This window comes from Barbus barbus, assembly GCF_936440315.1.
Source record: "Barbus barbus genome assembly, chromosome: 45".
In the NCBI taxonomy this organism is placed as follows: domain Eukaryota; kingdom Metazoa; phylum Chordata; class Actinopteri; order Cypriniformes; family Cyprinidae; genus Barbus; species Barbus barbus.
Genome location: NC_136723.1, coordinates 23,778,745 through 23,793,087, shown reverse-complemented (window position 1 = coordinate 23,793,087; position 14,343 = coordinate 23,778,745). Strand labels below are relative to the sequence as shown.

At 36.9% G+C, this 14,343-nt stretch overlaps 1 protein-coding gene across 1 annotated transcript; it reads left to right on the top strand.

The window, feature by feature from the left end:
• Positions 1–9,490: 9,490 nt before the first annotated feature.
• Positions 9,491–13,138, top strand: LOC306864226 (nuclear receptor subfamily 2 group F member 1-B-like; the record flags this gene model as incomplete). Its single annotated transcript, XM_079408072.1, has 3 exons — positions 9,491–9,884; positions 10,836–11,363; positions 12,864–13,138. 3 exons carry the CDS (start codon positions 9,491–9,493, stop codon positions 13,136–13,138), a joined length of 1,197 nt encoding a protein of 398 aa, XP_079264198.1.
• Between the last annotated feature and the right edge of the window lie 1,205 nt (positions 13,139–14,343).

The window sequence follows — 14,343 nt, the reverse complement described above, 5'->3', positions numbered from 1 at the left end:
TGTCCACTAGATGGAGCTATAATATAAGGAATCGTTTTAGTCTAATATTATTAATTTGTATTAACTTTGAATGGAAATAAATGCATTGATTTATGTAACTTGTGTATTGACAGTGTAATTTTATATAGTCCATTTACATGTAAGTTTGTGAAATGTGAATCACTAATATTTGATGGTGGAAAAATAGAGAGTGCTGAAAGGTGTATGTCAGATAAGGGAGAGATACAAAATGTGCAGACTCCAAAACATGAATTGGAACCCCTCCTGCACTACAACAGTGGGTGAAAGAAATAACCAAAAAGATCATAATTTGTATAGACAAGGGGTCTCCAGCCCTGCTCCTGAAGAGCTACTACAGCCTTCAGCTCCAACACTGCTCCAACACACCTGTCTGTAATTATCATGCAACCCTCAACACCTTGATAACTGCCTCAACACCTAATTCAAGTATTAATAGTTAATTATCTATTTCATGTTCTGTTTGGCTCAGAATTGTCTAGAAATTGTATTAATGACTGTTTTATTAAAAGCAAATCGTTTTATTTTACTGTAATGCAATCTCTTGAGTTAGTAAGGACGTATTCATTGGCAGGTAAATGTGAAAAGGTAGCCAAAGGAAAGTTTTATATATATATAGGCATGAAAGTAAATTGGTAAGACTGAGATGAAGTTAATAAAACAATGTGAAAAGTAGATGGCAGAAAGAAAAAATGGTTTTATAACATCCAAAGAAATGCTGGTAAATAGAGTAACAAGCAGAAATAGAAAGGAACATTCAATTATTTACTTAGATTTGATTATACATTTAGTACCTTTGGAAAAATGAGAAAACATTAGACAGGAAAATGGGTACACTGTGTTCAAGAAAAAACTGCAGGTTATGATGAAACTTCCATAGGCTAATAGCCTACATTGAATATCAATATCAAAAGGAGAATATCAATTTACAATTTAAAAAAAAAAACATAGGAAAAAACACAAGAAAACATAAATATGTACAGCTGAGCTGTACAGTAAATATTAATGGTTTCAAGAGTTTTCACAATTTCTCTGCAATGAACCATTGTTTATTTTAAGAAATCTCAATAATCATATTTTTGAGGGACATGGAAAAGTCTTCCATAAGTCTCCTTTTAATTTTTATTTTCCAAAGAAGCAAAAAAAAGAAATACTTGTTTGGGACAATATAAACAATCCTATCCCTTTAACCCTCTGGTACTGTTCTGTTCAACAGAGTTGAGTTTGAGGCAAAACCATTTACGGTCCTTCTATTATTTTATTCTATGCTTGGTACTTTTTTTCTACAATAACTTGCATTTGGGAATGCGGACAAAACTTGTGCTGTTGAAATTATTTGTAGCAACTTAAAAACATAGCCAGCAACACATGAGAATGCATCAATATATTTATAAATAAATGGTTAAGGTTTCAAAATAAAACTTTAAACTGTTGCTGTAGTATTTCTATCATAAATATGTGGCCAAACATTACAGAGTAAATGCAATTAATCATTAGATAAACAATGGTTTGCTGGTGATGTAAAGTTTAACAACAATCGTCAGGCCGTCTGCTGGCATTTCTTATAATACATAAAATACGTAAGTTTATTGTTTATACATTTTGATACTTTATTTCAACCAATTATTATTGCCGCTTTATTACATGTATTTAATTGGTACTAAAAGATATTGTTCACTTATCTTAATTACCAAAAATATATAAATAAAATCTTCAGCAGATGATTAACAAAATAATCATTACTGATAGCCCTAGTTAAAACAATTGAAAATGAACCTGCATTGTTTTGAAATTTGTGATTAGAATAGTATTTTTGTCATATATTTTGCCATTGTTGATTTCTTGAAAATAATAGGCTATTAAAATGACTTAATCTCCTGAAAAGAATATTGCATATAGTCGTGAGCTAATGTAGGCTATTCACACATTGTATAGTCAGTTGTGTTAATTAAAATTCTTACCACCATCAAAAGTAAAAACTCAGAATGACATATCCCAGAATATTTTGTGTATAGATTATAATTATTAATTGTGTTTATATTTGAAGTTGTTGTAAATAGCTGTGAACATAACATAAAATTGCGACTTTGATGGTGTATAATTTGTCATTAATCTCCAAGAGAATGCAAATGAAGTATTTTTTTAATTATTATGTTTGTAAAAAGTACAGAGATGACATCAATGACATACAAGTTTGTATGCAATACACAATTAGTATCAAGGATATAGTCAATGTCATCAGAACACAGGAAAGTAAAATAAAAAAGTTAATGATTGATAAAGAAAGTAAGAAAACTTGGGGAAAAAAACACATGAGGGTAAGATACTAATTTATTGTGGTGGCAAAGTACTCCTTCTCCGGCGTTGGTGTCACGCGTCTGTGTTGCGACGTACTCCTTCTCCGGCGTTGGTGTCACGCGTCTGTGTTGCGACGTACTCCTTCTCACACGTAAAAACTACACGACTGCCGACTTTGGTTGGTAATCCATGGCACGGTGCACCCCCCATACGTCGAGGAGGACTGCCGCACCCGTTAGGCGGCTGACGGGCCAGGATGCCGGGCCGCCGAATCCCCCAGAAGCGCCGGGATGCCCGAAGATGGACGAAGCCGCGCAAGAGACGCCGCCGCCACTCGCTCCCGGCCCCGAGAGGGGAGCGCGTGCGGCCACCGGACTCCGCCCCTTCCCTGGACCCTTCCCTCCTGAACACTGCCCTCCTGCACAGCCCCGCAGCACGACGAGGACACCAGATCCCCGTTTATTTTGGACACTTTTCCCCCTTTGGACACTTTATTTTGATATATTGTTTAATAAAAACCTCTCCGAGGCTTGACGCCACGCCCACTGTGTCTGTCGTTGGCTCCTCCCGCCACAATATATATATATATATATATATATATATATATTTTTTTTTTTTTTACGTATTTTTATTAGTTTTGCATTACACAATATAAACAAAGCAATACATGAAATAATAATAAAAATAATAATAACAAAAGAAAAACACACTTTTAAGAACAATTAGGGCATATAGGCAGTTTCAGTGCAGTGGAAAATTAAACAAGCACTCAATAGTGGGCATGCAGCATACTAATTATTATATTGCTGGTCAGAGTCAACATTACACTGGGCCATATGATCTAGAAATGGTTGCCATATACTGTAACAATTTATCAAGATTAGCCATAACTTCATGCCAGACTCTTTCCATGTGCAATATTCCAGTAAGAAAAGTTAACCACATCTTAAACTGAGGAACAATATCCGATTTCCACACCCTTTGAATGACAATCTTAGTTATAAGTATTCCATCAATAATGGTACTTTGTACAGAGACATTGTGGTCCAACAGAATATAAATATAACGTGATGTCCGTATCAGGCGGAAAAACACAACTATACATGTTAGAAAACCACTTACTATATCACACCAAAAATCGTAATGTTTCGGACGTGTCCAAAAGAGATGGATCAGAGAGCCTTCTGTAGATTTACACGGGTCACAAATAGGAGAAACAGTAGAAAACAATTCTATGCAATTTAGATTTGGAATGGTGCAGTATGCATCTCCTTGAATAGAATTAACTGATGCCAAATGATCTTTTCATCTTTGTACAATGACCAATTATTTAATCTAAAATACACATTTCTTTGAACATAAAACTTATGTAAAAGTCCATATTATTTGTCAAATACTCAACAGCAGATGGCGGCAAAGCTCTATTCAAACTCATAAACTTGATACATTATTTAACATTGCCAACATAAATTTAAGCAAAACTGTTTCATGCATGCTAAAAGTAATGATAAATTTAAGTTATTCCCAACTATTGCATGGTCCCTGGAGGTGTAATATGGACAATACATATGTCATTTCCATAGACAGTATTTTAATTGTCCCATATTTTACAGCACAAACTCTATCAATCAGATGTAAAAGGTAAAGCATATATTCTTTTTCAAAGGACCCTATTCGTTTACGAGAATAAAGATTCTGGAACAATTTCGTCAAGTAATTGATTCTATTCAGATCAATTCTCATTGGATGACCATTATAGCTCAAGACAAAGACCCTTTCAGGCAAAGTCCTGTCATACTAAAACAATGGCCATGACTGAGATGATGGATCCATTTCTACCTTTCCCACTCTTCGTTTTATGTAATTCACTGAATGATCTTATCAATTCCATCCTCCAGAGCAGGGACAGGTCTGCTCTCTCCGGGTCAGAGGTCACCATCAGAGTTCAAAGGTCAAATGTATTATTTAAATTGAAGACCTTACGAAACGCTGATGGATACGGATAGATTTTATCACAATATTATTACACTGTTGGCTCTTAAATGATTGAAAGATATTTCTAATTATAATTTAAGTGAAGCATCCACACACACTGACTAATGTAGGCGAATGAAGATTTTACAAATTTACAGCACTTATACTTTTACCAATGTATTTTTAATCTATATCACAAATTTATATTATAACTTTTAATTTATAACAATTAATTTACTTGATTTTTAGCAGTCGGTTCAGTGCCTCGCGAAAGCATAAAGCTTCTTGGCTTAGGCTGGTATAGAGTGCGTGTGTGTGTGTGTGTGTGTGTGTGTTTAAGAGCCATGATGTAATGTGAAGACTCAAGTCTTTCCCACACTTGGAGAGGGATCCCTGACAGCCTGGGAAACTAAAAGCTTCCATCTGTTCAACAGGTCAACAGAGGGTCCTGTGACCTTTGACACAGATTTGTCCCCCAGTAAACATGAAGGTCCAAGCTGTTGACAGAGTGGTAAACGATACAGACCAGTTCTGTGTAATCTCATCTGAGTCAGACTTATCTGATATTCTGTTGACAGGTCGTACATCTAATTTGTCAACAAAGAGAAAAAATAACAAATTATTTGGTAATTACATAACTTTTTTGATTTATGAAACACCCAGCCCAACATGAACTTTTCAAACTGCACTTAACTGTGCTTTTCACACTTGAAATAATCTTGCTTCATTTCCTAAACCATGGATTAATGTTGATTCTTATTTGCATATTTGCCATGTCAGTGCCATTCAGAATGGACTTTTCGGTGGACTGTCATGGTGAACATAAAGAACAATCGCTTCTTAACTCCATCACCATTTAACATTTTTCCAATCAAACGCTAAAATGAATGTATAACGCCTCTATTTCAGTGATTGGGTGTCTGTTGCTACCCATAACACTAAGCACCTCATAAGGGCTGATAAATTGACTGCACTGCGCTGGTTCTCGTGGTTCTAAACACCGCTTCTGATCCCGGCGCAAAGAACGTTTCACTCATATAATGTGAGCCCGGTCTCATGAAAATGCGTAGGCTATAAATAGTACGCGAAATAAAAACGAAAACCCGTGGTATTGATAAGCAAAATTGGACTTTGGCGTATATATTTGTAAGTCACTGGATAAAAGCGTCTGCTAAATGACTAAATAATAATAATAATATGATACGCACGTGTTTGGCGTGCATATAATACGCAGTTTTTGCGTACATATGATGCATCTACCCCACAACCCTAATCATACCCATCGCGTAGCATATACACGCCAAAGTCCATTTTTTGTGCATCAATACGAGTTTTCGTTTTTATTTGGCGTACTATTTATACGCACTTTCATGAGATCGGGTTGGTAATGTAGTATCGGGGTTAGCACCACTTTTTACCCGGGGTTATAGCTTTGCTTTTGCGGTGCCAACTTTGTACAATATGAAACGGAGCAGTGTTAGAATGTTACGAGTAGATGCTTAAACAATTCAAACTCACGTGCTTTAGACAGCGCGCGCCGCATTTAAATCGGTGGGTGGTGTGCTGCACTCCTGTATGCAAATAAGAGCGTTAACCCGGGGTTTAGCAGTGTGAAACGTCAGTTTATGAATACCCAGGATTAATTGTTATCCCTGTCTAAATTATGAGCAGTGTGAAAACAAGAAACCCCAGGATTCCCTTTACCCAGGGTTTAGAATGACCCAGGGTTAATTATTTCGAGTGTATAAACCTCTTCCACACTGGATATGTTTGGCACTGCAATACAGGGTTTCATAACCCTGGGTAAAAAGCTGTACTAACCATGTGAAAGCACCTTTACCCCGGGGTTAAAAGTGAGGTTTAGAATGACGATAACCCGGGGTTAAGGCCTGAATTCATTCAGGGGGAAGAAGAAACTGTTTTGCTCTTATACATTTACAGTACGTAAAATCCATTCTGGAAAAACTTGATAATACAGTCTGGAATATATAATAGTCTATAAGAATAAATTTATATAAACAGGTCTCATGCTGCATTCATCCCATTAGTGATGCAGACACTGCAGATATGCAAATGAGAATGTTAACCCATAGGAATATACAGTGTGAATGTAAAGTATGAGCAGTGTGAAACATGAAGCAATTAACCCAGGACTTCGTTTAGCCGGGTTTAGAATAATAGGGTAAATGTCGAACGTCACCTGACCAAACCAGAAAACAGGTCTCAGCACATCTGCTTGTCGGCGAACATGTTAACAGCAGTATGAACTTATGGTGATATCCATGTACTTTTAAGGTAATCAATTAACCTAGCTATTTGTTTTTTTTTTTATTGTTGGCATTTTATTCAACGTTAATATCCAAATGTTAGTGAAAAGAAGAATAAAAATAGGTATCAATCTACATATGTGATGGACATCAGTGATGCTCATCTTTGGTATCTCCTTTTAAGACATCTTGAGGAAAACAGCTCCATATTTAAAGAAGCAAAAGATGCATGGCCTGTTTTACAGAATACAAAGGTTTGTTGAACTTAACTCCTATTACATAGAACTATTTTCAAGCTTTTGACTGTGTTTAATGGTGGTATGATGAGGTCTTAACCCTTTATGGAAACTCCCTTCATTGGCAGTCAAGGACCCTCATATGCAGACAATCAATACTCTTATATACTGATCACAGGGATACCTGAATCTCAAAGCTTAGTGAGCTCTAGAAGACAGCAAGATGTTTATTTTCCTACCAGTTATACTAAGTACCTGTTACACACAGTGACTGATTCAACACTAATCAATATTTCACAATCAGTCCAGGCTATCAGAAATAAATGAGTTACATCTGGAAATGTGACACACAGATCAAGGGCCGTATAATGGAGGCCCTGGCCTGTATTGCTTTATATCATCCAGGTGTGCTCTCACACTTGCAGATGTGCTGGAGTCTCTCAGAGATCCAGCTGCACGCATTTGGCTTCCAAATAGCTCAGTCCTTCCAGAGGTCATGAAGGTCACACATCTGCATGTGAAATGCAATGGCCTTTGACACAACCCGCTGCCCCTGAGCCTCTGTGGCCCTTTTATTACATAAAGTGCCAGCGCTGGTGTCGACTGCTGCGATTTACACACCTGACATTTGCTTGATATTTGTTACTTTATGGTCCTAGTGCAAACATTTATTATAATATTTATTTATTATATAAAATATATAGATCTTATATAATATTTTTTTAAATATGTTTTTATTACAAATTTGCTATTCCTGTCAGAAATGTGTAGAAAAATTAAGATAATAATGTTTAAATATCATTCTAGCACATTGTTTTTGGAGTAGTGACCCTACTTTTGACCTCTGACCCTGGGCTTTGTCCTTGTCTTTGCTCATTGTATCGCTATGACCCTTTAACCTGCTGCTCCTACAACCTGTTCACAAACATGCCACTGATCACGTGACTCTGCTCCATCCAGAGCCTTGAGGTTCACCAGCAACTCAAAGCAAAACGTTGACCCTTGAACTCACTGAATTATGCATGAGAAGAATAGTTGCTGCTGGAGGTGCAATCACTGTTATTAATAATATCTTTAGACTATAGCTGCACCTTGGCTGTTTATATTTATAGGCAAGACACTACAGGTGAATAGGATAACACTTTTACACTAATAGATCACTGTCCCATGTTGATTAATCACAGTACATTAAGACACTTGTTTTGTATTACAAGTTTCCTAAAAGGTTATGTTTAAATATGCAAATTAGACATGATCTAATTAAATATGCGCTAATTTGCATACATTTCCAGAATAGAAATCCAAACATTGGATAAAGCCAGTTTCAAAATTCTTGTTTCATTTTGATCTCATATTAAATGTTTTGCACCGAGGGGGTTTTGGATCTCTCTTTTTATCGCTCCATAAATAAGAAAAACTGAAAAACTGTCAGAAAGCAAATATAACCTTTCATCATATTATTATTAGTAATAAATTGTTATAGGCAAATTATGTATTAACAAACACCTCTGTGAAATCCTTCAGATGGGGAAAAAATAGCCCAAATATCAAAATTGACTAGTCCCTGAAAAAAAAAAAAAATTTTTTTTTAAGTAATAAATTTTTATTTTGACACTAGGTGGCAGTCCTTCTATTTTTCTACACTGGTGAGCATCAGATTAAATATTCTGTAATCAACTGCAAAAATGATAAATGATCTACATTGATTATCAGATTGGAGAATGAATATAATGCAGATAGTGGTGAGGATAAAAAGCATAACCTACCTTTTGAAAAGCTAAAACGTTAAATCCTATTCTTGTCCAATATCATAATCACCAAGTATGTTTACACACACAAGGAATTTGACTTGAGGACAGGAGTTTCCAGTGCAGAAGAAAGTACAGGCATAGCGCAGACATACATAGGAAAAACACAGTAGGGATAGAATATAACACTAATATAAGAAAAACAGAAATTAAATAATATACAAGAAATAGAAGTGGAAACAAATGTAATTGTTTAGATAAATGTACATATATGTTATAAGTGTGCAGATATGTTATTTACAAAGTGTGCAGCTTTCAAGTGTAAATATGAGAAAAAAATACAAACGCATAAAAGTCTCAGTGTTTGCTATAAGTGACTTGAAGCACATAATTGCATCCAACCGTCTTTGGAAGGATGTGAGCTAAATGGCCAATCAAACAGAGCTTCCGAGCTTAAAGGAGCCGCCCACTTCTGTGCTTTAATACCTGATGGGTTCCATAATACAGACCATTCAATAGACCACCGCTGAAGCGCGTATAAGACCAAGTGAAGGTGTGGTCATTTGGATCAGCATCATGCCAAAGTTGAGTCCGTTCAGCTCTGTTCTCACGGATACTCCTGTTTTTAGCTAAACTTGAAGTCTTCCATTCATGCTCATGTCAATCATGCCAACAGAAGGCTGCGCTACGCCGCGTCTTTGCTCTCCTCGGATCTGATTCATTTGGGGCTTCCGATTGTCCCTTTTACGCACGAAGATACCACCAGCACGGAGTTCCGGCGCGATTGTTTTATGTCCAATCTGGCTGTCTGATATTGTTGGACACATATCTCCAGTCTCATCGATGCGCTTTCCATATCAATTGGCTCTTCTGCATGGATAAAACACGACCGGCCTTCTTCATCTTGAATAATACAGGAGAAGACGCGTAAAAGGTTCGCAGTCCAGCCATGGCCATGGTGGTGAGCGTGTGGAGAGATCCGCAGGAGGAACTGGCACCGGCGGGATCTCTGGATGATCAGAGCGGAGCGGGGAGAGACCACCGCCTGAGCGCAGCCGCGCATTCTCCAAACACCGGACTGCCTTCCGCGGAGGATAAAGGACAGAACCAGGCGCAGAACCAGCAGCACATTGAGTGCGCGGTTTGCGGGGATAAATCCAGCGGGAAGCACTACGGGCAGTTCACCTGTGAGGGATGCAAAAGTTTCTTCAAGCGGAGCGTTCGGCGGAACTTAACGTACACGTGCCGTGCCAACAGAAGCTGCCCGGTGGACCAGCACCACAGGAACCAGTGCCAGTACTGCCGCCTGAAGAAATGCCTGAAAGTGGGCATGAGACGCGAAGGTGAGTGCGCAGTGCATTCTTCTTTTGTAGCCCACGTAAAAATAAAAAAAATAAAAGAAAGAAAGAAAGAAAGAAAGAAAGAAAGAAAAAAGAAAGAAAATTGGCCAAAATTAATAATAAAAACAAAGAGAGGTATTAAAAAAAAAATCACATTACAAATTAATATAACACAACATTAATAAACTTGTATATAGCCACTAGCCTGTATACTGTACAACTTGTAGCAGGCCAAAAGCAATTTAATTAAAGGATTTTGCTTCTGAACGTATAAAGCTCTTTAAAACATTTTAAAAATTATTCGTCGTGTAATAATTTAACCTTATTTACAAAGCAACTTTTCATATATATTAACTATAGACTGCTTATTTAGTCTACATTCAATTACTGAACAGGAAAAGTTGCGTCATTGTATCAGTAGAACAGATTTCATATTAATATCTTAGTGTAAAATGCATAAAATATGAAGAGCATTACAGAATATTGTTTTATATTCTAGATTGATTGTACTTGCAGTTAATTGTGTAAATAGTGTGTTTTAGATAGATAGATAGATAGATAGATAGATAGATAGATAGATAGATAGATAGATAGATAGATAGATAGATAGATAGATAGATAGATTATTCCTACATTTGCAGTGCATATACACTTTCAGGAAAAAAAGGTACAAAAACTGGCGCGGTACACTTTCAAAGGGACAGTTTGTCCCTTATTTATCACTAAAGAGTGCATATTAATACATTAAAGATACATATTTGTACCTAAAGTGTAGGCCTATATATTAGCACCTAAATGGTAAATATCAGTACCTTTTGAAAGGGTACCTCGCCAGTGACAGCTTTTGTACCTTTTTTCTTAGAGTGTAGGCTACATGCGAGATGTGATTTTTCACGATAACATTATATGTTGTTTCTATGCACATTTCTTCTCCATCTAATTCTGTTTTGATAGCGGTTCAGCGAGGAAGAATGCCGCCCAATCAGCCGAACCCCAGCCATTACGCGCTGTCCAACGGAGACCCGCTGAGTGGCCAATGCTACCTGTCCGGATACATATCCCTCCTGCTTCGGGCCGAGCCATATCCAGCGTCCAGATACGGAAACCAGTGCATGCAGTCGGGTAACATCATGGGCATTGAGAACATCTGCGAGCTGGCTGCCCGTTTGCTCTTCAGTGCGGTGGAATGGGCGAGGAACATCCCTTTCTTTCCTGATCTCCAAATCACGGATCAGGTGTCTCTCCTCAGACTCACCTGGAGCGAACTTTTCGTTCTGAACGCTGCGCAGAGCTCCATGCCTCTCCATGTGGCTCCTCTCCTCGCCGCCGCCGGGCTTCACGCGTCCCCGATGTCCGCGGACCGAGTCGTGGCCTTCATGGATCATATCCGATTCTTCCAGGAGCAGGTGGAGAAACTGAAGGCCCTGCAGGTGGACTCCGCCGAATACAGCTGTGCCAAAGCAATAGTGCTGTTCACATCAGGTAGGCCCGAGTCAAGATCAAGCAAACTTACTGTACAGCTCAATGAGCTTGTCTATAGCATAATCCTATTTGTTCCGCGAAGTTTGTTTCAAATAATGGGCCGTAAATCAGTCAAAAGTACCATCTGAGCACAATCAGATTAAAGGCGTGGTTGTTTAAAAATAATGGTAGTTCGATGATGTCAAATTTTGAATAAGAATATAAAATCAGCATTAGGCTGCTGGGTAATAAAAGCTAGATCTTGTTTGACAAGTTACATAAACCTATATATTTTAAGTAACATTAACGTTTTAGGTTTAAATGATAATTTTAAATGCTCCTTTTTGGTGTGACAAATTAATTTTAATAGCAGGCCTACAAATATTTAATTTATAGTCTTTCAGAACTGAACATTTAGATGTGTGAGCTTTCATAATTTAAAACAATTAGCAAAGTGCTGCCTACTATATATATATATATATATATATATGATGGAAATTCGCATGCTACACAACCCCATCCTCCATTAAGGCTTGAATCGAGTCAAAAAAAAAGTGAAAAATCAAAAGGTCCTTTCAAATATATTATTCAAAATAATTAGGCTATGCTTTCACAACGTTTAAGCAACATTCAACCAACGTTTACGCAACCAACGTTCGTTTCTAGTTTTAAGCAGAGCGCGCTAAATAGAACAATGTTTGAGTTACCAAAGTTCTATAACAAGTTCTAAGCAGAGCTAAATAGAAATTCTCTAACTCTGCGCGTTATTATAGCACAGTATGCCGAGACTGGAATACACAGGCTTTTCGTTTCAGTTAGACTATGCGAATCATCGATGTCGTTTTACTTTTAATTTTGTTATACATTTACAGACAAATTTATAATATTTTGTTTTGATTAAAACTGTGCCACAAGACATAGGTTGACGGAATGCGCCAAGAACCCTTTAAAAGTCACAGGCTGATATCAAACTTTCCAAAACTGTCTAAAAAGAGTTTTAATATAGACTACTTATAGCCCATAAAGACTGGTAAAAAATACCGAGTGCTATTCTGCAAAAGTCGAGAGTGTGTAACATCACAGTGGCCCAAACTGTTATTCTTCTCGGTTTGAATTACTCTCGAAGACGTTTCTATTAAACTTTCCAAATATAGCCTATACAAATAATGCAGCATTCACAGCTTAATTCGTTTCGTTAATTCGTTGTATCCATGCTTAGCCTGTTTAATAGTTTATTATGAGAAATAACATTAAGAAATGAAACTGAAATGCACAAGGTATATTCATTTAACATGCTTTCTTGAATGAAAATTTAATTTAGGTTGTAGGTCAAACTCCATTGAGACATTGAGATTTTCAAATTAATTAATTCTGTGTTTATCTAAGGAAATTAATGAATGCTAACGCTATATTTCAGTTTTTCTGAATCATGTTAAATATTTATTTATTGTGCATACATGTCACAGAGATGTTATTCTTTTGAATGGCATGTGTTTAATGGCTATATTCATTTGTATGCAGATGCATGCGGGCTCTCAGACATACCGCATATAGAAGGTCTTCAGGAGAAATCTCAGTGTGCTCTGGAGGAGTATGTGAGGAGTCAGTATCCGAACCAGCCCACTCGCTTCGGCAAGCTGCTGCTGAGACTCCCCGCGCTCCGGATGGTCTCCTCCTCCGTTATAGAACAGCTTTTCTTCGTTCGACTGGTGGGTAAAACACCCATTGAGACGCTCATCAGGGATATGCTGCTATCTGGGAGCAGTTTCAACTGGCCCTACATGTCCCTTCAGTGAGAGGAAGGTGGACATTTAGTGAGCATTTACTAAAACAGTCACGGATGATGCAGAAACTCTCTCAATGTCGGTTTATATAGCAATGATATTCGTGAAAATTACTCTCTATCTCCTGAACTTTTAACAGTCAACAATGACACGTGCTATAAAAAGACTTTATATAACTTTTGATTCAGTGTAATTGTCCGTTTTAAATGCAAAACGTCTTAATTTAGTGTTTTTTGAACTAAGGGATATGCATTGATCCAAAATAACAGAAATAATTGGTGTTACCCTAAAAACGTTCAACAAAAATCCCACGTTTGTTTAAACTGAGAAGCGGAGACAATGGATTTAACAATTATTTATGTTGCTGTATTTATTTTACTGCTCATGGACTTCATGTATCGAAACAATCAACCACAGCACTTAAGGTTTTCTGAGGCTCGACAATAAATATTATTGGTGTATTTTCCAACATTTGTTCTCGGTATTACACTTTAAGCCTGTTTTTTGTTTGTTTGTTTTTTTGGGGGGCTGTCAGGGTGGGCGAGGGGGACTGTTGGATTTGATGTAAGATGCAACATTTGATTAAACAATTTTCATTAATCATTTCGTGCGTAAATGTGCTTTTGTTTGTACTTTTGCTAATAAAGAGAGTTCTCATAACTTTGATGATCATTTTCGTAAAGCTGCGGTCTTATGCTTCAAGCACTTCTTTCTGTCTTGAAATATGTTGAGATTTTTTGCAGAAACTGTGATGCAAAGAGACTAAAACAATAGTCCCTTAAAGTAGGAGACCGTTTTAGTTTTACTAGCATATAAGTATTTACACAAAATGGATTATTTTTGCTTTAGGCAGTCATTTAATTCTCAGTTTAACACGCAAAGCAACACAATATACAGTTTAGTTATAAACTATAGCTATGTTTATTAATTCATTTTATGCATGGATTAAAACTAAGAAGAACTCAATCTGTGTATTTTATTGATCTTCTTCATATGTATATAGGCCATTTTTAGACAAGTAATAAGACAGTAAAGTCATAAAACAGCCTATGCATTTATAAAACATAAAATATGTTAGTGGAAACGATCAATTTGAATCGAGTAAGCAATATAAATTCGCAGTGTCATATCTTTAATATTGAAGCCTATAAATCAACAAAATGCCACTTTTAAAAATAGCTAACACATATGGGTGAGTTTCGACTGGTCGTTTGGGC